The 26,544-nt window shown below is 42.5% G+C and overlaps 1 protein-coding gene across 1 annotated transcript; it reads right to left on the minus strand.

The window, feature by feature from the left end:
- Positions 1–2,026: 2,026 nt before the first annotated feature.
- LOC108708772 (ligand-dependent nuclear receptor-interacting factor 1) lies at positions 2,027–23,196 on the minus strand. The gene is made up of 4 exons (XM_041582745.1): positions 23,101–23,196; positions 14,257–15,604; positions 4,575–4,733; positions 2,027–3,005 (listed from the first exon to the last, which is right to left on the minus strand). The coding sequence occupies exons 1-4, from the start codon at positions 23,187–23,189 to the stop codon at positions 2,568–2,570; spliced, it is 2,034 nt and encodes a 677-aa protein (XP_041438679.1). The 5' UTR covers positions 23,190–23,196; the 3' UTR covers positions 2,027–2,567.
- Between the last annotated feature and the right edge of the window lie 3,348 nt (positions 23,197–26,544).

Consider the following 26,544-nt stretch of genomic DNA (forward strand, 5'->3'; position numbering starts at 1 on the left):
TTTATTTAAAATACAACTGTAAAAGGAAAAGGATTCTTTTGCGATGTATCTTGCTGTCCTGACAAAGGCACCCTGGGGTCTGACCTAGAACATAAATACTATAATAAACAAGCCCAAGTGGACTGTAGACATCTCACCTTTATTGATTGGGTAATATTCATTCTGTTCATTAAACGAGACTCCTCGAGTAAGGAAACAGGCTCGATCCTACCAAGCATTTGGCTTTCCAACTGAAATATACAGCTTGTTCTCAAACCCAATTCCTTGTAGAAAACACAAGATCGCCACCACTTCAGTGACCTGCCCCTTTCATTTATTTACACAAATGTATCTGCTTCAGCCAATGGGGAGTCAACAGAAGTTCTGATTTGCACAACACACAACATCTGCATATGCAAATGAAAAATACAAGCATTACCCAAAAATGGTCAATTTGTTGTTGGGGTTCAGCTGGACAGCATAGGTCAGGTCCCCCCATTAGTGGGTATTGGGTCATGAAATGAATAAGCCAAATCTGGAGCCTTTCTGCAACAGAACAGTTTAGTTGCCACAAGGACGTAATACTGCGGCCCACTTGTGATATTAGTAGGGCACGTGCTTGGGTACATTGCATGGTTACTATTGGTCCTTGTGTGACTGCAAAAATGTGCAAAAGTGCTTAAATATTAGGCCAATAGTACATATTCCCAAGTCAGAATTAAGAATTTTCTATAAAAAAAAAAAAAAAAAAAAAATCAAAAAAAAAATCTAGGGACCCCCCTCACTTCATCTTCTCTCTGCAGCATTTCCACTTAACTAAAGGCCCCATGAGCCATTAGAGTGTCACTAAGAATAAAACAAGCACCCATATTCTAACAGCGCCAAAACGGGGAGTTAACTCCATGTTGGCATGAGTTCTTGGGTATTGGGAACATGGCACCCAAGATATAGGAGAAACCAATGCTCGATTTGATGTGGGTGGAAGAACTCCACCGTAGCGTTTTCTTAAAGGATAAGTAAACCTTTTAAATAAGTGATTGTAAAATTGATGATTGTGCTATTCTAAGACATGTTGCAATGTACATTCATTATTTATTTTTTTCTTGCAAGATATTAAGGGATACATGTGCTGTTAATATGAATGGATTTTGTTACAACAGCACCGCCTGCTGGTCATTTTCCCACCAGTCTGACCACCAAGTAGTCAAGGAAGTTTCAGGAGAAAGAAAGAGCTGCTCTGATGTCTTCTGCTTAGGAAAGATGTGAGAAAGGTTTCTAATTTTTTTCCTAAAACAGAAGAAAACATCAGAGCAGCCTCTTTCTTTCTCCTGACAACTTCCTTGAACTACTTGTGGTCAGACTGGTGGGAAAATGACCAGCAGGTGGCCTGTTTTAACAGAATTCATTCATATTAACTACATGTATCCCTTAATATCTTGGAATAAAAACAAAATATATAATGAATGGACATTGCAAAATTTCTTAGAATAGCACAATCGTCAATTTTACATTCACTTATTTTAAAGGTTTACTCATCTTTTAAATAAATTGCCTTTCACAATCTGTCTCTGGAACATAAAGCCCTTTAAATAAAACCTAGAGCTTTGCACCCTTTTCCCAACTCCAACTCCCTCCTCCCCCAAAATAAAAAAATGAATGGGGAAGTTATCCTAAATAAAACATTTTGCATACTAAAAGCACAAATTCTAAGCAATCGTCCACTGATTACAACAGGTCAATAATATTACAGCCATGTCTTTCCCGTACTGTTTTCTTCACTGCTCATTCTGACTACATGTACCATTAAAACAATGCGGCAGTTGGGAGTCCCCCTCCAGGCAAGGCGCCAATATAGCAATGAGAGCTTTCAACAGTCAGTGGAAAGTTTTAACTGGAATATATATTGGATAGTTGCTTAGAAATAAATGAGCTTTTATTATGGAAAATGTTATATTTAAACGCTTCCAGGAAGTAGAACGTTTGTGGGAAGCAAGCTGCAGGGATTCCTGGTTCTGCACAACCTAAAAGGTTTTTTTTTATCAGATACATCAGATACACAGTTCTCATATCCCACAAATAAAGAGCTAGAATTCTCATCTCAAGTTTGATAAAATTGTATAGAATGATATAAACAATATAAATGTAGAGTAAGCTAGGTGCATGGTAGTGTGTTTGTGCCCCTGGAGGATAACTCATGCTCCCCTCTATATTACACCAGGAACAAGTTACACCTACAGGAAGTAAAGTACACCTTTGCTACTAGAACACAAGTAAATAATATATAGAAATGTCCCACGTTAAAAACGTTTCACTTGTTTTGCATTCATTGCTACAGAAACCAAAATCTAAATATAAGGTTATGCCCAGCCTAAATCCAGTACAAGTACCATGCTGGCTCTAGAAGAATAAAGAAAAAATCAAAAACAAATTGACACTGAATATAGGGACGAGTCCTCACCTTATCAGAATAAACTGTAGCTAAGAAAGCTTTGTAGGAATATCTTTTAGCCTCCAATCATTGCAATAGAAAGATCTAATGGTTCCTACTGATGACCAATGGTTGTGATCTGTAAGGAATCGGAGCACATTTAAGATCTTATCTTTTTTCTTATTGCCTCCAGTTCTTGTTCCCGTTCCTTGAGCAGCTCTTTAAGCCGGTGGATTTTCTCATCTCGAATTGTATCATCAAAATAAACCGGAGCAATGGTCGGAAAGTACTGGCCCGCAGGCTCTGGATTCGAATGGGAGGAACGTTCATCAGAATTACTTGGTTCTGGGGGACTAGACAATGGGTTTGGGTTTTTATTCTTGGCTGAGGTATTCGCAAGAGCACCGGAAATTATTGGTGCAGGCGAGACAGAACCTAGTGTTACAGGGGGCGCGGATGCTGTACGCGAGGACCTGGCAGGGGCAAAGTCTTGGCGAACAACAGATTCATCCAGGCTCTTTCTCCTCTTTAGCTGATGTGCAGGGTATGGAGACGCCGATTTTCTTTTTTGTGGATGCTGTTCCACTGCAACCTGTTCCTGAACGATAAAAAAAAAAAATCACATACATGTAATCACAGTAATCCACAAATTGACAATTTAACGCTTATGGTTGATAAAAATAGGGGAGGAGCACATCATGAGCCCATTAATTCCTTGCCCTAATGCCATTCTGAATTCTGCTCTACACACAGGCACATAAGCGGACAACTTGCTATGAACGGGCCAAATCTTTAATTCTGCTCGTGTATGGCCTGCTTCAAGGACAACTAAAGCTTAATTAAAGAAGTAGCTAGAAATGTTGTACATGTTGCTTTGTGCTTCTGTACCAGCCCAAGGCAACCACAGCCCTTTAGCAGTAAAGATCTGTGTCTCCAAAGATGCCCCAGTAGCTCCCCATCTTCTTTTCTGCTGATTCACTGCACATGCTCTGTGCTGCTGTCACTTACTGAGCTTAGGGAGCCACTCACAATATACAGTACACATAGAATAGAAATGTCACAATATAAGGCTGATTAGTAATTAATACAGATAATTACTACATGGCAGCACAGAAACCAGTGCAATTAGCATCAGAATTTAATAATCAGCAAACCTGTAGCATCAGCTTATATTACAGCCAGGAAGCTCATTTTCTGCTGGATAATTAGTGACGAGCCCTAAGCTTAGCTTCTCAACAGCCAATCAGAGCCCACTGAGCATGTGAGTGTCACAGACACTTTCCAAGATGGTGACCCCTGTGACAAGTTTGAAGTCCTGGATCATTGCTGCTATTGACAAGCTCAAACTTTAGCCTCGTGCAATAAGTTCACTATATAAAATATGGCATTTTTAGCCTTATTCATTTTTAGGGTTTAGTTTTCCATTAACCTACTACCTGCCAAACCACACACAACCCAAAATCCTCCTCCATTTGGTGCTGTTGGTATGGTACAAATGTATCAACATAGAGAAGTTTTAACTTTCCATTTCAAACCCACCTGACCCCACTTTATATCTTCCACATGACCAAGAACAAATAAAGATCTAGGGATTCACTAAATCCACTATTTTAGGATATGGCTGAATCCTTTGTGAAAGATGTTTGAATCCGAACCCTAATTTGCATATGTAAATTAGGGAAACGAGAGGGAAAGAGAACCGCGCGTATTAAAAAATATTTGTGTGATGAAAAGTCATGTGATTGTTTGGATACAGGTTTGGTCCAGCCAGGCACTTGTATCGGGCCTAATCTGAATCCTGCCGAAAAAGGCCAAATCCCTAACAGCACCTATATTATATCTATCTATCTATATCTATATATCTATATATCTATCTATCTATATCTATATCTACATCTACATCTATATAGTCGTGTTACAAGGAATGACGCACTATATATTCAGGTTTAAAATGGCAGATTTTGAAACATTCTACAAAAGCAAGTTGAACTGCATGTTGCTCAATACCAAAATCTTTATAACATCATCATCGAGTTCTTGATATAAACAGGATGAACACCCCCAATCAAGCTGCCACAACAAACATTTAATTACATTTGTGAAACATAGAAATACCCAATTGCAACTGTATATACAGTAGTGTCATTGGATTTTGTTTTCAACTTGCCTTTGATGAGGTCTGCGCCCGTAGTAAAGGAAGCCTCCTCAGAATGACTTTTTCTTTTTTAATCAAACCGAATTTCAGTCTCAAAATTTTATCGCTGCTCTGAGTAACTGGAGTTGACGTTTTTGCACGCTTTCCAACAGGTGTTGGCAGTCTCTGTACCTGTAATTAAGATTGGAAAAATGAATTAAACATGGTACCCAACTTTTCAACAGACACCCCCATACATTAAAAGCAGATCCTTTATAGTAATAAAGTTATTCTGTCTCCTATATAAATGTTTTTAATGAAAGTGAAAATGTATGACATAGACCGGGAACTCGGAGTATCACTCATGTACTATAAGGGATAATGTACCCCCTACTGTAAATGATAAGGATATTAGAAGTCACTGAGGGGTTCTGTGACCATATAAAGGCACAAGGCTGCAGGCTGAGTTATACAGGGAACTCTAAGTATCACTCATGTATTATAAGGGATAATGTACCCCCTACTGTAAATGATAAGGATATTAGAAGTCACTGAGGGGTTGTTCTGTGACCATGTAAAGACACAAGGCTGCAGGCTGAGTTATACTTACTATTTTTCCTTAGTCACTTGGGGGACCAAATGAATACTGACAGTATATGAAATGAACTCCTCATCCCTTCTTTTATTCCGCAAACCACTAATTCGAATAGCTAATCTCTGGGATTTATGAAAGCAGTTCCATCATCTTAAAAGGAATTGTTCAGTATAAAATAAAAACTTGACTTGCTCAGCAGATTCCCCATTTCTCAAAGCCCAAGAGAAGCTCACAGCTCTGTTACAGTAAACTCTGCTCTGACACAGGGCGCTGAACTAGCTGCTGTAGATGCTACATAACCAAATCTAGAACCAGAAAGCATCACAAAAAGTCACTGATGAAATGTAGACATCATCTTTCAATGGGTCCTCATTATGTCCAGAGAATGGAGCTTCTCCTCATCATTCTTTAGCTTTAAACATAAGCAGTAAATCACAATCATCTGGCTGATATGGACAAGCAGAGACGATATCACAAGGCTCAAACTAGAAATGCACTAATCCAAAAACCCTTAAAGGACATGTAATATACATTTTTACTTTCTTTAATGAAAAATAAACCTATTTCCGATATACTTTAATCAAAAAATGTGTACCGTTTTTATATGAAACCTGACTGTATGCAGTGAAATTCTCCCTTCATTTACTGCTGTGGATAGGAATTGTCAGACAGTCCCTAACTGCTCTGCAAGGAAACAATCAAACTTATGAACAGCAGGGGGAGCCCCCGCCTTACTTCCCAGCCATGCAGAACTCAAGCAGCTTTGTTTGTTTCCCTGTAGAGCAGTCGGTGACTGTGTAGAGATTTGTATTGGATTTTATTTTTGCCTTTACATTCCCTTTACTGTTTCCAACTCCTGCTGCAGGGACAAAGATCATGGAGCCAGATTTAAACAGATAAACTGGGATTCTATTTGGAGGATTATTTTGCTGCAGCCACTGGTTCTGCAGAGTTGGAGGAAGTTTGTATTAAACAATACAAAAACTATAAAATCCACATTAGATTATACAGACTGCACCGGGTCCTGTGTTGTCATGTATTCTGATTATTAATCAGTCTTGCTGTATCGGCTTCTGGCAGATATTATTTGACTTGTGCTGTTTTGATAATTTATGACGATCCCTAAGCAGCCCAGACCACACTGAGCATGTGCACAGTCTTGGTCTTGCAAAGATGTTTAACAAAGTTACAAGATGGTGACCCCCTGTGGCCAACTTTGAAAGCCTAAATCATTTGTTTGATTAGGCTTGTGGTGCAGTAAGTTCATTGTTTAGTATACAAAATACAGCATTTCTAGCCTTATCCTACGTTACACTATACTTGCCCTTTAAAGTCATGTGACTTTAAAGGTGTAGTTCTGCAGTTTGGCATTTCAGCAGCTACCCGTTTATTAGGGTCCAATATACCCTAGCAACCAGGCAGTGGCTTAGAGAGAGACTGGAATATGAATAGTAAGAGGACTAAAATATATGCAATAAAAAGCAATTACAATAAAATTGTAGCTTCACACAGCATTTGTTTTTACTGCTGGGGTCAATTAACCCCATTGGAGAGCTGGAAGAAGCAGGAGATGAAGTCAGTTCAGAAACTATAAAAAATGAAGACCAATACTTAAACTTAACCTTAAGGTGAACTACCCCCTTTAACATTGGGCAACTAAATTATGACTATCCAAATGAAAGTGGAACTAAACCATAAAAATGAATATGGCTAAAAAGGTCATTTTTATATAGTGAACTTATTGCACGAGGCTAAAGTTTCAGCTTGTCAATAGCAGCAATGATCCAGGACTTCAAACTTGTCACAGGGGTCACCATCTTGGAAAGTGTCTGTGACACTCACATGCTCAGTGGGCTCTGATTGGCTGTTGAGAAGCTAAGTTTAGGGCTCGTCACTAATTATCCAGCAGAAAATGAGCTTCCCTGGCTGTAATATAAGCTGATGCTACAGGTTTGCTGATTATTCAATTCTGATGCTAATTGCACTGGTTTCTGTGCTGCCATGTAGTAATTATGTGTATTAATTACTAATCAGCCTTATATTGTGACATATCTATTCTATGTGTACTGTATATTGTGAGTGGGTCCCTAAGCTCAGTAAGTGACAGCAGCACAGAGCATGTGCAGTGAATCAGCAGAAAAGAAGATGGGGAGCTACTGGGCCATCTTTGGAGACACAGATCTTTACTGTTAAAGGGGCTGTGGTTGCCTTGGGCTGGTACAGAAGCACGAAACATCATGTACAACATTTCTAGCTACTTCTTTAGTTAGGCTATACTTCTCCATTGAGGAGCAGATTCTAGTGGCCAGAAGAATGCTTCCAAAAACGGTATTTTTCCCAGCTGTTCCCTGTGCCCCCCTATCGACTAAAGAGAAACGGATTTAACGGTGAGTAACAAAAATCCAGTTTTCTCTGTCGTCTCAGGGGGACAAAGGGAACAGCTGGGGACTTAAAGCAGCCCCGAGAACAGCAGGGTGGGAGTGAAGGGATAGTAACACATTATTGTACCACTGACTAACACCTTTCGGCCAAAGGCTGCCTCAGAAGAGGAAAAGGCGTGTAGACTGTAAAATTTTGTCAATGTGTGAACAGATGACCAGGTAGCCGCTCTGCAGATCTGATCCAGGGAGGCAGAATTGTGCCAAGCCCAGGTAGCACCCAAGGATCTAGTGGAATGTGCTCGCACCCCTTCTAATGGCGGTTTTCCCTTGGCCAGTAGGCTTCATGGATGGTCTCCTTCAGGCAACGTGCAATGGAAGCCTTGGATGCTGCCATACCTCTTCGAGGTCCCGTAGGAATGAATATAGTTTCTGTGACAGTCTGAAGGGCTTAGATTTTTCCAAATAATAACGAAGGGCTCTGACAACATCAAGGTTGTGAAGATGCTTTCCTTTGAGTTCTTGGGCTCCGGACACAGGGAAGGCACCACAATTTCCTGGTTTATGTGGAATGAAGACACTACCTTGGGTAGAAACGAAGGGACTGTGCATAGGACTGCTTTATCTTTGTGGAAGACTAGATAAGCTGGATTGCAAGATAAGGCGCTGAGCTCCGAAACTCTCCTGGCTGATGAAATCGCCACTAAGAACACTACCTTCCAGGTGAGCCACTTGTCGGAGATGGTCCGTAATGGCTCAAAGGTGGATCCAGTAAGGCCTCTAGGACTAGGTTTAGATCCCAACCTGTAGTCGAAGGGCGAAATGGGGGTGCCACGTGAGCTACTCCTTGTAAGAAGGTATGCACGGAGTCTTCTAGAGCCAGTCGTGAATGGAAGAGAGCCGACAAGGCAGACACCTGTACCTTCAAGGAACTGAGCTTGAGGCCTAGTTGTAGAAAGGATAAAATTCTAGGGATGTTGTACTCGAGGAACGGTAGTTGAGCGTCTTGACACCAGTTCCAGTAGCTGTGCCACACTCTGTGGTAAGCTTTAGAAGAAGTGGATTTACGTGACTAACATCGTGGCAATGACCTCTTCAGTCATGCCTTGTCTTCACTAAATGTCTGCCTCAATAGCCATCCTGTCAAAGCGAATAGGCCTGGGTTGTGATGAGCTATGGGCCCCGGACAGAAAAGGTTGTTTCTGTTTGGAAGACGAATTGGTTGTGCCACCGACAATTCTTGAAGATCGGAGAACCACGTTCTTCTGGGCCAATAAGGAGCTATCAGAATCACTGTGGTGGTGGATTGTTTTATCTTCTTGAGAACTCGAGGCAACATGGGAAGAGGAGGTCGAAGTGCCAACTCTGCGTCATGGCATCCACTCCTACAGCCAACGGGTTGCGAGTGCGTGCAAAGAACCTCTTCACCTTGCGATTGGATCTGGACGCCATCAGATCGATCTGGGGAAGGCCCCAGTGCCTGACAAGTAGAGAGAAGACGTCTGGATGAAGTTCACATTCCCCTGGATCCAGCTGGTTCCAGCTGAGGAAGTCTGCTTTTGTGTTGTCCAGTCCGGGGATATGGATAGCAGATAGTCTCACTATGTTGTGTTCTGCCCACGTTACAATTAATTGTGCTATTGCGAAGGCTGCCTTGCTGTGGGTTCCTCCCCGACTGTTTATGTTATGTGGTGGAGTTGTTGCTCTGTACTCTCACTTCTCTTGTATGTAATTGGTGTGTCCAGTGATGGAGAGCCAATCGAACTGCCGGTAATTCCAGAATGTTTATAGGAAATTTTGCTTTGGCTGTGGACCATGTACCCTGTACTGAGAGGTTGTTCCATGTTGCCCCCCAGCCCTGAAGGCTGGCATCCGTCGTTATTACTGTCCAATCCGGAGTCGCCCAGGATTGGTCCTTCGCTAGATTTTCTTGTTGCTGCCACCAATGGAGAGAGTCCCTTGTTGATTCCAGTAGTGTGATTTTTTGATAGAGGGAGCCTCCTTTCCATCCAGATAGGATGTTGGCTTGCAAAGGACGTAGGTGTATCTGAGCGAACAGTACCGCCTCTAAGGAGGAAACTATCAACCCCAGTACCCTCATGGCCAGGTGAGTGGTAGGATGGTGGTTGTGGGCTAATATGTTGATCTGGTCTCTGATCTTTATCTGCTTGTCTAGTGGTAACATGACTTGCTGTGTGAGGGTGTTGAATTCTAGACCCAGGAAGGTCATCTGGTGGTTGGGACATAGGTTAGAATTCTTGAAGCAATAAGATCGCCTTTTGAAGATCTGCTTTTCCCTTCTCCCTTGTTCTGGATTTCAGGAGAAGATCGTCCAGATAGGGTGTCACAGAGATTCCATGGAGTCGTAGTTTGGTGAAAACCCTGGGGGCCGAGGTGAGGCCGAAGGGAAGGGCTACGAATTGGTAGTGAAGGTTCTTGAAGGCAAACTTTAGGAAGCGGTGGTGAGGTGGCCAAATGGGAACATGAAGGTAGGCATCCTTGATGTCCAGGGACATCAACAATTGCTCCGAATCACGGATCGCAGAGTCTCCATTTTGAACCGAACCAAGCATGTTTGTTGAGAAACTTCAGGTCGAGAACTGGTCTGTAGGAACCGTTACTTTTGGGGACTAGAAACAGGTTTGAGTAGAAACCAGAGAATTTCTCTACAGGAGGAACTGGTACAATCACTCCGTTCTGTTCCATCTTGGATATGCAGTCCAAGAACGCTTGAGCTTTGGATGGTGCGGAAGGGATTCTGGACATGAGGGATTTTCTGGAGGGGGGGGCAGGAAGAGAAGTCCAAATGATAACCTTCTGAAATTATTTTGTTGACCCTACTGCCTGACTAATGTTTGTTCCACACCTCCCGGAATTGGAGCAACCTTCCCCCTACTGGTTGCTGTGATTCCGGATGGGGATGCCCAGTCAACCCGAGGTGGATTTGTCGGCTGGGGGCTTGCTGTGGAACTTGTTGGTCTTCCAGGATGGTCGCCCTTTTTCATTGGTTTTTGAATGAAAATTGGAAAGTTGGGGTGGACTATTGCATCTAGTATAACGGCCGCTTTTATTATTATTATTAACATGTATTTATATAGCGCCAACATATTGCTTAGCACTGTAAAGTAAATGTGATTATACAACTACATCACATGAATTACATATATAGAATATATGGAGTAACAAACATCACAATCAATACAGGTACAAAAAGGTGAGGAAGGCCCTATGCATAGGCATACAGTCTAAAGGGAAGGGAGTAATACACAAGGTGTGGGAGTGGGCAAGATCGAATTAAGTGGGTGAGAAATGTGGTATTGTATGTGGCGTTGTGTTTGGTAGTTAAGCAGAGTGAGGGTAGGCTTCTCGAAAGAAGTGAGTTTTCAGAGATTTTTTGAAAGCAGAAAGGTTGGGAGAAAGTCGGACAGACCGTGGGAGAGCGTTCCAGAGGAGGGGTGCAGCCCTTGCAAAGTCTTGAATGCGAGCATGTGAGGAGGTAATGAGAGAAGAGTTGAGTAGCAGGTCAGTAGAGGACCGTAGTAAGCGAGTGGGTGAGTATTTAGAGATGAGTTCAGAGATGTAGGGTGGGGCAGAGTTATGAAGTGCTTTGAAAGTCAGTGTCATTAATTTGAATTTGATTCTGAAAGGTAACGGAAGCCAGTGCAGGGATTGACAGAATGGCGAGGCAGAGGAGGAGCGGTTGCTGAGGTGTATGAGCCTCGCAGCAGTGTTCATTATGGACTGGAGAGGTGACAGTCTCTGGAGGGGGAGGCCAATTAAAAGAGAGTTACAGTAGTCTAGACGCGATATGATGAGAGAGTGAATAAGAATTTTGGCAGTGTCTTGGGTGATAAATGATCGTATTTTAGATATGTTCCTTAGGTGGAAGTGACATGATTTAATAAGTGACTGGATATGAGGAGTGAATGACAGGGCAGAATCTAGGATAACCCCAAGGCACCGGGCCTGGGGAGAGGGGGTGATAGTGGAATTGTTAACTATGATGGAAACTTCGGGGATGCTACTGGTGTTAGTTGGAGGAAAGAGAACCATTTCAGTTTTAGAGAGGTTTAATTTAAGGTAGCGTTGCGACATCCAGGTAGAGATAGCGGACAGGCAGGAGGAGACGCGAGTTAGGAGTTCTGGGTTGAGATCAGGAGATGAGGGATAGATCTGAGTATCGTCAGCATAGAGGTGGTAGTGGAAACCATACGAATTTATTAATTTGCCCTCCAGTCGTCTATCAGACGGTTCCTTGAATGCTGCCGCGTCTGTTACTGGCAGGGTTGTGGTTATGGAAAGTCTGGATACTGGTGCATCAAATGCTGGTGGCATTGAACACTTGTCCACCCATTCTTTGGTGAAAGGGTAGGACTTGGAGAATTTACGTGTAGCCTGAAACTTCCGTTCAGGTGAATTCCATTTGTCCAGGATGATGGCGAGGAGTTGGTCGTGAGCTGGATTGATATTCCTTCCACACACGCTCATTTTTATAGACCCAGAATTGGAAGCGATACTTGCTTTCTCCGAAGAAGAAAAAATTTCTGTTTGATAGTGAAAATCAGATAAAAGATTTGCATGACCCGCATCGGTCCTAGGTACAACTTCTTGCTGATGGTCAATCCAAAGATCTTTAATGATGAATTGGCACCACCAGATACTCCAGTCTTTTCCTGGGAATCAGACTTCACCGGGATACAGACGAAGTATGGGTGTCATTGATCAGTTATATCACTTATTTTATATAATTTATATCATATTTAACATTCTTGGAACTGATGAGAGAACAAAGGAAAAAATCTGAAAACTGGTGACTCTGCAGGAATGCAAAATCCTTTACATCTAGGAAAGCTAATAATTAAAGGATAAGCCTTCTGTGTGCTGAACTAAAAGTGCTGGTGTCATGAGTCTGTATATGATGAGGTCTCATACGGTCTGAAAAGGTCCTTCTTTTTGGCTCTCTGCTGAACTCAAGAGAGGGTAAAATGCCTGGAGGAAATTTCTTCACTGAGCATTTCCTGAAGAATGGCGTTAAATGTCCTCCAACCACCGGATCCCACTCCAATATTGGAAAGGGGTAATTATCTGTTTTGAGTGAAACCACTGAAGATGGATGACAATGAGGGAGAACAACGTTGGAGGAATAAAATCACAATCCCTGAAGAAACATTCCATGCTTTTATTGAATGGTTCACTGTGATGTGGATTGTGGAAAGAAGGCTTTTCTCACCCTGTTGTGACATCAAGGGTTTCCATTAAAGAAAATTCCATAGGAATGAGTTTTCCCATCAGCTCGCCATGGACTACTATTATTGAACTATTCCAACAGAAATTCTGCCCAAGAGGACACCGTTGTGCTTGGCCAAGTTCTGGTTGTGACCAGTTAGAAGACAGACGCTGTAATAGTGAAGAATGGCCTCGGAATCAACGTACGATCGGACTTTCCGATCTCCCGACCCTCCACTAACCATTCCGATCAAAGTCTTTACCATTCCGATCAAATAAGAACAGATCACCCAATGCTCTGCCCCTGACAGCAATCGTACGATACTTATGTCTGACAACACTAGTGACAGTCTCCCACTGAAAATCGTACGATCGGCAATACACGCAGAGATATTATCGGCAGCCGACAGAAATTTTCTGACCTGTCTGATCGACCAAACGACCGATCTCCGACGGACGAAAAATGTCGGGACTCTCCACACATGGTCGGAAAATCGTACGAATCCATGATTCGTACGATCGGATCTTTGCGTCTATGGCCAGCTTTAGAATTTACGGGCTCTCATATTTGCTTTCCTGAGTTGGAAAGTTAAGCTATGCCTTGCACATTGGCCAATGACAGATGTCTGCTGCTCCCAAGCAGAAGCTGAATATTGTGAGACAAGGCACTCTCAGAAGCATTCTTCTGTGAAGTTCTGATTACTTATGTCAATGACTTAGAAGAAGCATTCTCCTGCAAAGTTCTATAAAGTTGCTATAATGATTGGGGATGGTTAAAAGGCACAAATTTGTGATTATGTTTGACGTAGGTCTGCAAGGAACTAGAAGTCCTGTCTCTAACAATGTGCCTGCTGGACTACTGTTCTTGTTGTATACCCTGGGACAAACAATGTGATGAGATGCTGCACATGGAAAGGGGTTGGAAAGCCCATTAGTAGACCAGGGAAGGGGGATGCTGTGCAAAGTTCCCAACTTACCTGAAGGAGCTAGACAAAGCTATCATGAGAGGTCATGGTAGTAGAAATAGAAGTAGAAGTATAATATTGACTGCTACTCCTGTACTCCTAATTCACAGGTATATGAGGTATAACTAGATATCTGGTTGGGTTTCTCAGCCAATTAAGTCATAACCTTCATGCACAACTTGCAATGCTGGCTCTTAGTCTTTTATTGTAAGCCACATGTGCCTACAATGAAACCATTCCACTTTAGGCACATCTATGGCTTAAAACAAAAGAATAAGAGCCAAGTACAAGGATTTTATTTTATTTATTAGTGTTATGACCTTTAGTAAAACCCTCAAAGTTCCGTGTCCCACAAGAAAGCAAAAGAAAAAAACAAAACACATTTAGCAAGGTGGATGGATTTGAGAATAGCGGGCCAGTGGGGGAGGAGATAAGGAACAGTTATTTGCACCTCAGAACAGTCACCAATTTTACCTGTTCATCACACTTGTGAAAGTGTTATTGAAAATGAAATATTGGAATCACAAATTTAGCACCTAAGCTCAATTTACCTGGTTCATCTGTGCAATGGGAACAGGTTCCTCGGGTTCATCTGTGACACCGTTTCTATTAATTGCAGGTGTCTTCTTTGGAGGGGTGGACATGTTATCTTTTTGCGAAGGTCTAGGAATAGTCAAGTGCTTTTCAGAACCATTAACAGAAATTCCATTGGTCAAAGCCCTGGTCCCTTGCAAAGGCTTGGGAGTAAAGGTCTGTTTAATGTTCAAGTTCGGAGTAGTGTTCTCTGCAGTAGAACTTATCTGCTCATTGCCACAAGGCCCGGAAGTTTTATTTTTTGAAAGTACTTCCACCACTTTATTGGAGATATCTTTGATAGGGTCAGGAGAGGCATGACTAGATGGCTCAGGTTTTTTAGCTTCTGAATCAAAAATGTCTGACCCCCGTTTGGCCAGTAGATAAATTTTATTATTGTACATAACTAGAGCATTGTCTTTAATATGAATAGCTTTTGTAGTAGAACTAGCAGGGCTGTTGGACACGGGCAACACATTTGCAAGGTTCTTTTGGTCATTTTGAGCCCCTGATAGCAGTTTTAGAATCTTTGAAGCAGTGTCATTGGAGGATTTTACTGGAACAAGGCAGGCTGCCGACTCTTTATTCTGTTGCACAATCCATTTCATTGGTCTGTTTGGAGATTCTGCAGTTGACTGAAAAGATTTAGGAGCTGGTACCATAACACCTACTGACGCTGGGGATGTTTTGCCAGTCTTGGGGCTCAATGGTTTTGCAGCCAAGGTCCGCACAGTGTTAACTGGAGAAACATATATAACAGAAGGATTTCTATTGGCATCTCCGCGGTTAGCTGCTGTGATGATCTTCTGCTGAATAGCGATAGGCAATGAAGAGGCTGGGACGGATTTCACTTCAGCATTAGCAGGAATTTGGAGATGATGTCCTAAAGGCAACATGAGGGGTGAATTTACAGTAACCTCAGCTGGCGTCGGTTTCATGATGACAAATGTTGGTGCTGCTGGCTGAGGCACGCTCGATGGAACAGTCACATGGGGCTTCTCAAGGATCACAGTTACGTTCTGAAGGGGAGACGTCTGTTCAACAAGAACAGTTTTTTCACTTTCTGCAAGACTGTTGTTCGTTGTGATGATATAATTGTCAAAAGTGGGTTGCAGTAACTCAGGCAAGGTTACTGGTGTGGGCAAGGTGGAATTTAAAAGCACAGGAGGCAGCACTGCTAGCTTTTGTTTCGATATACCAGAGATCACAGGCTGCTGAAACACTGGGATTAAATTGCTTGCTGGCTTTGACACTGGTATCAGTTTCAGAACATTTTGCCCAGAAAGCCCAACACCTTGAATGACGTGGTACACACAACCTGTAAGACTGCAAAAGAAATTCATTATCAGTAACATTTTTTTTTAAAAAACCAACTAGTTGGTCTAAATACTAATACATACAGTAGAACCCAGATTTAACAGCATAAAAATGAAAAAACAAAAACGGGGTCAGGGGCTTGTTTAGAGGCGGATGATAATGGCAATTACGGGAAACTGTAAAATCAGAGTACATAAAGTAGGGGTTCTACCGCATACCGATTTTCCAAACTAATTTTTTTGTTTAGTTATATATTGCATGTACAACTCTACTGTGCCTTTAAGAAATAAAAAACACCACTTTTAAGTTTTGTCATAAGTTCTGAAACGGATTGTGAAACCCTGAGGCTCAGGGTAGGGGCCCCATTCTCAATGTCACACCAGTAAAAGGGTATAAACCCCACTCCCCCGGGTCAGAAAAAAAGTGACCGGTCATGTTCATTTCTCCATGTACGTGTTAGAATACATTTCTCTCTTAAAGGACTAGTAACATCAATTTATTTTTTTTTTTAACATTCATTAGTATAGAACGAAAAAAACCTCACAAATTAAACGTTGAAATCTCTAAGTCTTTATTAAGAAATAACTTACTGAAACTCTGCTTGCGCTCCTCTTCAGAAAAGGCGCCAGGGCGACGATCCATTATGCAGCGCTCGATTTCACCTCCCTGGCTATCTCCTATAAGAAAGGCAGAGAGGAGAAATCGAGCGCCACATGATGGATCGTCACTGTGTCGCCTTTTCTGAAGATGAACGCAAGCAGAGTTTCGTTAAGCTAGTTCTTAATAAAGACTTAGCGATTTAAAAGTTTAATTTGTCTTTGTGGGTTTTTTTTTTTCGTTCTGTACTAAAGAATTTAAAAAAAAAAAAAAAAAAAAAATTATGTTACTGGTCCTTTAAGCAACATCAGAGTCTTTAAGGGGGTCTGGTGAAAACTCAATGACAAAGGGGAGTTTAGGTGTGAATTAATAAATAACGTTAATACTAACTGGAACGACAAATAACCAATTCTAAAGCTGCGGACACACACAGAGAATACAGTGATTATTTAAGTGTCAAATATTCAGCATATTTGGAGAAGGAAAACAAATGTAGAAAACTGTCCAAACTTCCAGAGGAGCAAAATATTACAGGGGACCTGTAACCCAGACATAAAAAGCTTTTTAATAAAAGTACTTTTTTTTTTCTTTTAAACATGAAACCAAAATACTTTTAATTAACTAAAACATCCGTACCTGTTCTAAATGCATACAAACGTCTCAGCTGTCAATCATATATTGCCTGCCCCTCCCCTTAGGCATAGAGGCGGGGCAGACACTTTTCATTCATTCTAATTGTGTAGAAAGTGCACGAGGCGCCCCATTGTGGCGCATAAACAAGATTTTAGCATGATGCTAAGCATGCCTTAAAGGGATTCTGTCATGATTTTATGGTGTAGTTTTATTTCTAAATGACACTGCAAATAATTCACTCTACAATACACAATTTCATTCCAGAACCAGCAAGTGTGTTTTTTTAGCTGTAATATTGGATTTTTAATATTGAGTGCTGTTCTTAGATTTACCAGGGAGCTGCCATCTGGTTACCTTCTCATTGTTTTTTTTAGGCTGCTGGGAGGGGTGAGATCACTCCAACTTGCAGTACAGCAGTAAAGGGTTTATCAGAGCACAAGTCACATGACTGGGGGCACCTGGGAAACTGACAATATGTCTAGCCCATGTCAGATTTCAAAATTAAATAGAAAAAAATCTGTTTGCTCTTTTGAGAAATGGATTTCAGTGCAGAATTTTGCTGGAGCTGAACGATTAACTGATGTGTTTTGAAAAACACATTTTTCCCACGACAGTATCCCTTTAATTATATGTCCATAAAATGCCGCCTGCCAGCTAGCTAGGACTGTGTAATTCCAAGGCCGAAGAATAAAAGATTTAAATATTTTATATAAAGTAAGTTAAATCTTTTTGCTCCGACAAACAATAGAAAGTAATTTGTAATATATCTTAGGGAGACATGTCCCCTTTAACGGAGCTTAGCACCAAGATCTCTGCATTCAGCAAGGCAAATATGACTTTTAATTACTAATGTATTATTGAAATAATCATGGAGCAGTACCATCTTCTTACCATCACCTACACTGGGTACTGTTTTGTGGGAGTCTATGGAATAAATAGTTATATGCAGTATACACAATATCACCATTATATGGACAGTAGAAATTGTGTAAAATCCAGGAAAATGCTAAATCAGGGAAATTTATTATACATAATATATAGGTGGGAGCACAAAAATGATGTGAAATGAGGGAAGACTTAAAATCAGGGGATGTAAAATTCAGTGTATTACCCTGAATACACTAATACAGAAAGAACAATGTGTACACAACAAGCTTTAGACAAGTGCCAGACAATGCAGATGATTTCAGATTCTGTGCAAGCGGAGAATCCACTGCCCTGTTGTTCCCCTTGTATGTTGAAGGCAGGGCGGATTTTGGTGCCATAGGCAAAATGTTGCATTTTGGCAAAGAAATCTGCAGCATCTGACTGCACCAAAACAGAAACAATGCTTCCGGGTGCAGGCAGAGCAGGAGCAGAGGAGCAGATTCTCAGCCTGCATTTCTCCACAATTGTCTGGCCCTAGCCTAACTCTCATAATGCACAATCCAAGGGAAACAATATGGCAGCTCTTACACTTGAATATATACACCTATACAGTAAAGGAATGTTCTGGGCTCTCAATATTCCATGCCCTCATTTTGTACTGTCTGAGGCACTGGTTGTCAGACTTTATCAGTTTGAGATTTTTTTTGAGGCTGTAACCTCGGTCAGGGCCCCTGTAGCTTGTGGCACCCAATACTGGAAAACGCTAAAGGGGACCAGTCACCCCCAAAAAAATATTCAAAATCCTATTTTATCACATTAGTCAAACACAATGAACTTTAATTACACTATATAAATTATTTGAATCTTGTTTCCTTCAGTCTGGGAATTCATTATTATAGCAAGCAGGCAGGAGCCATTTTGTGGCAAGCCTTGTATTATCTCAGTATCTTGTTTGTGCACCAGAATGGGGGACCTGATGTCCATCCCCATGTCCTGGCTACACAATTAAATGGTGAAGAGTATGGGGGGGGGGATGTGGGGAGAGCAGTGACATCTAGGAAGTGCTGAATGGAAAGTAATTGCCTAAGCTAAGGCATAGAGGAGGGGCAGACAATATTTGATTGACAGCTGAGATGTTTAAATGAGCTTACAACAGCTATGAATGCTTTAATAAAAAATAGAAATTGGATTTCATGTTTAATTTGAAAAGGACTTTAATTATACAGCTGTGTGTGTCTGGGTGACAGGTCCGCTTTAAGTGTCATCCAAGGAATATCTAGAAAAGCAAATAAGTTTCACCTCAGAACTCTGCATAAGTCACCTTCAGGCTGGGCTTTCAATTGAAGCCAAGAAAGCAAACAGGAAGGAAGGGAAACACTAAAGGAGGCCATAGACAGTTACAATTATAATCTTTCTTGGAAAAGATCATTTGTTTCAATACACACGTTTAGAGCTGAATAGTCAGATATACATATAGAAACAATAGAATTCTACCTGTATCTGACGATTCAGCACTAACAATGGCTGATGAGGTGCCTTCAAAGGCATCAGATCAAAAATTGCATATGATATTATCGGTGCGTCTATGGCTACCTTAAGGGAATCACTTGAGCAGTTCCATATATAGCTGTAAATATACACTTGCACCATAATGAGCTACTCCAAATGCAATATATATATATATAGATATATAACTTTCTTTTAGTGAAGTCCATAGGGGACAAGACATCACTGTCAATATTACAAAGACGTCTACGTAACAAGAGATGGATTTAGGAGCTATGAAATTGCACCAAAGAACTGTACTTGCATAGTGTTCTCAGTTATTGCTTTGTGGCACAAGTAATCATTCTTCCACTTATCCTAATCTGACCACTGGGGGGGGGCATGTCAATAGAGATGAAAAAATAAATGTAATCAAAAGGGCTAAAGAAAATGAAAACAGTGCTGATACACACAAACAAGGGCAACACTAGACATAATCCATTAGACTTGATCCATTACAGTAAGAATTGCCCTCTCCTGCTGATCATACTGAGCCAAATGGGCAAATGCTGCCTAGCCAATGATATCAATAAGTCTTCTAGAGAAGATTTAATGTCATTAGCAGGTTGAAAAACAATAGGAATGGACAAGAAAGTAGGATGTCAACATTACTGGTATCACAGCACTTCTAAAGAACTAGATTTTGTGTGGCTACTGATGAATTCTGTGTGCCCCTCTCGAATTACTGGTGCTGCCCAAATTCTTCCATGATCTGTGCCCATGACCTGAAAAAAGGCCCGTCATTAAAAAAATGAATTATATAGCCTATGGGCAGAATAACGCTCATAAAAATGACACGGAGGGTGGCACCCAGCTTGTGAGCAGTGACACCAGATAAGAGTGCTGCGCGGGTCCATTTTTTGGAACCCGTACCCAACCCGAACCCGCATTCTTACCCGCTTGGACATCATCGGAAGTAGACGTGATCAGAAAACAAGGAGTAAAACAGGAAGTGCTGTTATAAACTGGAAGTGACTTCATCGGAAGTAGGCGTGATCAGAAAAAAGGAGTAAAAATCGCTATTGAGAGGACCCGCTGCCGACCTGCGACCCGCAGAACCACGTCCGGAACTTCTACTCACAACCCGCAGGGTATCGCAGGCTTTTGCGGGTAACCGACCCGCTGCAGGACTCTAACACCAGATATAATTGATCCAGTGAAACTAAACCCCCCTACACACAAACCGCAGCCTGTATTCCGTCCACTTACTCGGTATTCTCTTTATATGTGACACGTGCATAGAAATAAACCAGTTAAAGCAAATAATACCCTCAAACAGTGTAGGTCTCTATAAAACGACATTACATATGATCCAAATATACTTGAAGGAAAAGGAATTCCAGCAGAGATTACTGCAAACAAACTTTTATTCCGAGTAGTGGCAAACCCAACATGGTTCGGGTACAATACCCTTTATCAAGTGAATAATCATTACATAAACAGCTCATATGCAAAACCCAGTAAATCAACCATTTTCAGTATGTGCCACTGGGTAATCCTATACAAAAAATTGCCATTTTAAGAAAGAAGAGCCGCCCCATGGGATCCCACGGTGCACACAAACAAACCAAACATGTCAGGTCACATGAACCAATGAAAGGACAAAGCTTTACTTTGTCTTTACTCTCACACTTCCTGTTCCTGTTAGAGCTCCAGTATTTCCTGTCAGGTGATCTCTGACGGACACACAGACCATCACAAAAGTGGACTCAAGGAAAAACATGTAAAAGGCTAATATTTGCTTAAAGGAACAGTAAACGTATACAAATATAATGCAGTGGTCTTGCACTAGTAAAACTGCTGTGTTTGCTTAAGAAGCACTACTATAGTTTATATAAACAAGCTGCTGTGTAGCAATGGGGGCAGCCATTCACACTTGAAAAAGGGCTATTAAGTTCGAAACATGTTGTGTGTTGGTGAATAAAGGCACATGTGCAGCAGTAAATTGCACCTAATAGTAATCTTTACCCAACTTTGGAGTTATTAGCCATTCAAAGGAGAAAAGGCTCAGGTTACATAGCAGACAAGCTCAGTAGAACATAATGGTGTTATCTGTTATCCACTATTTAACCTGTACCATATAACCTTTATTCAATTTCTGCTATTGCTACACAGCAGCTTGTTTATATAAACTATAGTAGTACTTATCTGTTATCTACTGTGTATCCTGTGCTTGAATGGCTGCCCCCATGGCTACACAGCAGCTTGTTTATATAAACTATAGTAGTACTTATCTGTTATCTACTGTGTATCCTGTGCTTGAATGGCTGCCCCCATGGCTACACAGCAGCTTGTTTATATAAACTATAGTAGTACTTATCTGTTATCTACTGTGTACCCTGTGTTTGAATGGCTGCCCCCATGGCTACACAGCAGCGTGTTTATATAAACTATAGTAGTACTTATCTGTTATCTACTGTGTATCCTGTGCTTGAATGGCTGCCCCATGGCTACACAGCAGCTTGTGTATATAAACTATAGTAGTACTTATCTGTTATCTACTGTGTATCCTGTGCTTGAATGGCTGTCCCCATGGCTACACAGCAGCTTGTTTATATAAACTATAGTAGTACTTATCTGTTATCTACTGTGTATCCTGTGCTTGAATGGCTGCCCCATGGCTACACAGCAGCTTGTGTATATAAACTATAGTAGTACTTATCTGTTATCTACTGTGTATCCTGTGCTTGAATGGCTGCCCCATGGCTACACAGCAGCTTGTTTATATAAACTATATTAGTACTTATCTGTTATCTACTGTGTATCCTGTGCTTGAATGGCTGCCCCCATGGCTACACAGCAGCTTGTTTATATAAACTATAGTAGTACTTATCTGTTATCTACTGTGTATTCTGTACTTGAATGGCTGCCCCCATGGCTACACAGCAGCTTGTTTATATAAACTATAGTAGTACTTATCTGTTATCTACTGTGTACCCTGTGTTTGAATGGCTGCCCCCATGGCTACACAGCAGCTTGTGTATATAAACTATAGTAGTACTTATCTGTTATCTACTGTGTGGGAGGGTATAAGAGGAGCGCTAGGGGGCAGCAGTAGGCATCGGAGGGTATAAGAGGAGCGCTAGGGGGCAGCAGTAGGCATCGGAGTAAGGGCGCTAGGGGCAGCAGTAGGCATCGGAGGGTATAAGAGGAGCGCTAGGGGGCAGCAGTAGGCATCGGAGGGTATAAGAGGAGCGCTAGGGACTGGGCAGTAGAAGTGGGAGGGTATGAGGAGCGCTAGGGGCTGGGCATCAGTAGGCGTAAGAGGGTATAAGAGGAGAGCTAGGGACAGGGCAGCAGTAGGCGTGGGACGTGATAAGCGGAGCGCTAGGGGGCAGCAGTAAACGTGGGAGAGTATAAGAGTCAGTGTTAGGGGGCAGTAGGTGTGGGAGCGCTGGGGGGCAGCAGTAGGTGTGGGAGGGTATAAGAGGAGCACTATGGGCAACAATAGGTGTGGGAGAGTATAAGAGGAGCACTAGGGGGCAGCAGTAGGCGTGGGAGGGTATAAGAGGAGCGCTAGGGGCGGGGCAGCATTAGGCATAGGAGGGTATAAGAGAGCGCTAGGGGCGGGGTACCAGTAGAAGTGGGAGGGTATAGAAGAGCGCTACGGGGAAGCAGTAGGCGTGGGAAGGTATAAGAGGAGCGCTAGGGGCAGCAGTAGGCGTGGGAGGGTATAAGAGGAGTTATCAGGAGCAGCAACTCTAACAATTCCCTCACTCACATTTCTCACCAGCGCCCTCTGTATGGCTGACAGCAGCACCGCCCACTTCCCTGACAGACAACACGGCGCCCCCTGACGGAACCCCCCCCAAATTCCCGCACTTTATGCCCAGGGATTTATCGGACCCACCACACAAATATACCGGCAAACAACTTCTCCACGCCGCGGCAACACCGAGCAAATCCCGTCACTAACAGGCCGCAGCTCCGACCCCAACCCCCCGGGGAACATGCATAACACTTACTGGGTTCCGAGCGCAGCCTACCGGAAGCCACTCCTTCTTCCCACGGACTCATTGGTTGTGTAACGAGCACGTTGTCATCACGTCCAATAGTACCTCGCTTTCAGGCTCAATTTCCGTCAACGCAACTTCCGGGTAGCGGTGAAAAAAATTGAAGTTCCGGTTTCATTAAAGGAAGTTGTTTTTGTGTCATGGAAGTCAATGGTTTTAATGATGTCGCCAATTGTCTGGGAGTCAAAGCCATTTTGTTTAGTTAATGAAATGTAATTTAGTTCGTTTAAAGATTAATCCACTTGGTCTGAGTGCTTTGGGCATCACTGATATTTCATAGAGACACTTGAATGGTTTAAATTCTTAGCCATGAGGGTTCCATTGTTCTGTATTTATGTGGAGTCTCTTCCCCATCCCTGCACTCCTGGCACAATATATGAAGTCTCTCTCCCATCCCTGCACTCTTGGCACAATATATGGAGTCTTTTCCGCATCCCTGCACTCCTGGCACAATATATGGAGACTCTCCCCCATTCCTGCACTCCTGGCACAATATGTGGCGATATCTCCCCCATTCCCTGCACTCCTGCCACAATATATGGAGACTCTCCCCCATCCCTGTGCTCCTGGCACAATATATGAAGTCTCTCTCCCATCCCTGTGCTCCTGGCACAAAATATAAAGTCTCTCTACCATCCCTGTGTTCCTGGCACAATATATAAAGTCTCTCTCCCATCCCTGCGCTCCTGGCACAATATATGAAGTCTCTCTTCTATCCCTTCGTTCCTGGCACAATATTTGAAGTCACTCTCCCATCCCTGCACTCCTGGCGCACTACATGGAGTCTCTTCCCCATCCCTGCACTCCTGGCACAATATATGGAGACTCTTCCCCACTCCTGCACTCCTGGCACAATATATGGAGACTCTTCCCCACTCCTGGCACAATATATGGAGACTCTTCCCCACTCCTGGCACAATATATGGAGACTTTTCCTCATCCCTGCACTCCTGGCACAATATATTGAGACTTTTCCCTATCCCTGCACCCCAGGCACACTACATGGGTCTCTTCCCCATCCCTTCACTCCTGGCACAATATCTGGAGGCTCTTTCCCAGCTCTGCACCCCTGGTACAATATATGGATACTCTTCCCCATCCCTGCACTCCTGGCACAATATATAGAGACCCTTCCCCATCTCTGCACTCCTGGCACAATATATGAAGACTATTCCCCATCCCTGCGCTCCTGGCACAATATGTGGAGATATCTCCCCCATCCCTGCACTCCTGGCACGATATATGGAGACTCTTCCCCATCCCTGCACTTCTGGACAATATATGAAGACTATTCCCCATCCCTGCACTCCTGGCACAATCTATGGAGACTCTTCCCCATCCCTGCACTCCTGGCACAATATATGGAGACTCTCCCCAATCCCTGCGCTCCTGGCAAAATATATGGAGACTCTCCCCCATCCCTGCGCTCCTGGCACAATATATGGAGACTTTTCCCCAACCTGCACTCCTGACACAATATATGAAGTCTCTCTCCCATCCCTGCGCTCCTGGCACAAAATATGAAGTCTCTCTTCCATCCCTTCGTTCCTGGCACAATAGTTGAAGTCGCTCTCCCATCCCTGCACTCCTGGCACACTACATGGAGTCTCTTCCCCATCCCTGCACCCCTGGCACAATATATGGAGACTCTTCCCCACTCCTGCACTCCTGGCACAATATATGGAGACTTTTCCTCATCCCTGCACTCCTGGCACATTATATTGAGACTTTTCCCCATCCCTGCAGCACAGGCACACTACATGGAGTCTTTTCCACATCCCTGCACTCCTGGCTCAATATATGGAAGCTCTTCCCCACTCATGGCACAATATATAGATACTCTTCCCCATCCCTGCACCCCTGGTACAATATATGGATACTCTTCCCCATCCCTGCACTCCTGGCACAATATATAGAGACCCTTCCCCATCTCTGCACCACTGGCACAATATATGGAGACTCTTCCCCATCCCTGCACTCCTGGCACAATATATGGAGACTCTTCCCCATCCCTGCACTCCTGACACAATATATATAGAGACTATTTCCCATCCCTGCACTCCTGGCACAATATATGGAGACTGTTCCCTATCCCTGTACTCCTGGCACAATATATTTAGACTCTTCCACATCCTGTGCTCCTGGCACACTATATGGAGACTCTTCCCCATCCCTGCACTCCTGGCATAATATATATGGAGACTCTTCCCCATCCCTGCACTCCTGGCACAATATATGGAGACTCTTCCCCATCCCTGCACTCCTGGCACAATATATGGAGACTCTTCCCCATCCCTGCACTCCTGGCACACTATATCGACACTCTTCCCCATCCCTGTGCTCCTGGCACAATATATGAAGACTCTCCCCCATCCCTTCGCTCATGGCACAATATATGGAGATTATTCCCCATCCCTGCACTCCTGGCATAACTGTTTATATTTGTAACAGGAGAGAACAGGGTTCTGTAGAAGTGCTGCATGGTGCCAATGTTAAAATTACACTCCAGAAAGTAGTGTCACTTCTAGCACCAGGGTTAGCAACATTTCTTCCACATTATCAAACCATGTTTGGAGTATTAGGAGGCTTTGGAGACTAGGGTCACCCACTTTGGTGGTTTGAGTATCATCATGATCCCTGTATTTTTTGGGCTGCCTCATGAGAGAAGTCTGTCTCTTCAGACCCAGAGTAAATTCTGTACCTTTTCAATTGAGAATTTGCTTCTAGAATTCTATTGGCTGAACATTCTTTACAAAATACAGTGGAAGCAGCTGGAGTATCAGTGCAACAAAAGGTAATATTTAATTCAGTTATAAAACATTTTCATTAATTTCAAATTTAAATAGTTCAATATTGAAAAAGAGTTAAAAGGTGCCATTTCTAATACATATTGTGTCATTGATGTGACAGCCATGAATAAAGGTTTATGTCGGTGTAGTAATGGATGGCCAAATTGGACAGATATCTGCTAGTTTGGCTACCTCACCAAACCAGTGAGTATCAATGTGTGGCCATCTTAAAAAGTGAAGGTGTATCATTGTTACACTGCAGATTGCTCGGAGACTCCCCACCTTCTGCAAGAGCAGTTATATTAGCCACTGGGAAACCCCTGCACCTATTTACCCCATTTAGTTTTTGTATTTGCTCCATTTAGTTTAGCATTAGACGAGCCAGATGCATCAGCATACACAGCCACATACAGCTTAAAGGGGACCTGTTACCCAGACATAAAAAGCTTTAAAAAAAAAAGAAAGTCCCTTGCAAATTAAACATTAATTAAACTCAAATTATTTT

This window comes from Xenopus laevis, chromosome 2L (assembly GCF_017654675.1).
Source record: "Xenopus laevis strain J_2021 chromosome 2L, Xenopus_laevis_v10.1, whole genome shotgun sequence".
NCBI lineage: Eukaryota > Metazoa > Chordata > Amphibia > Anura > Pipidae > Xenopus > Xenopus laevis.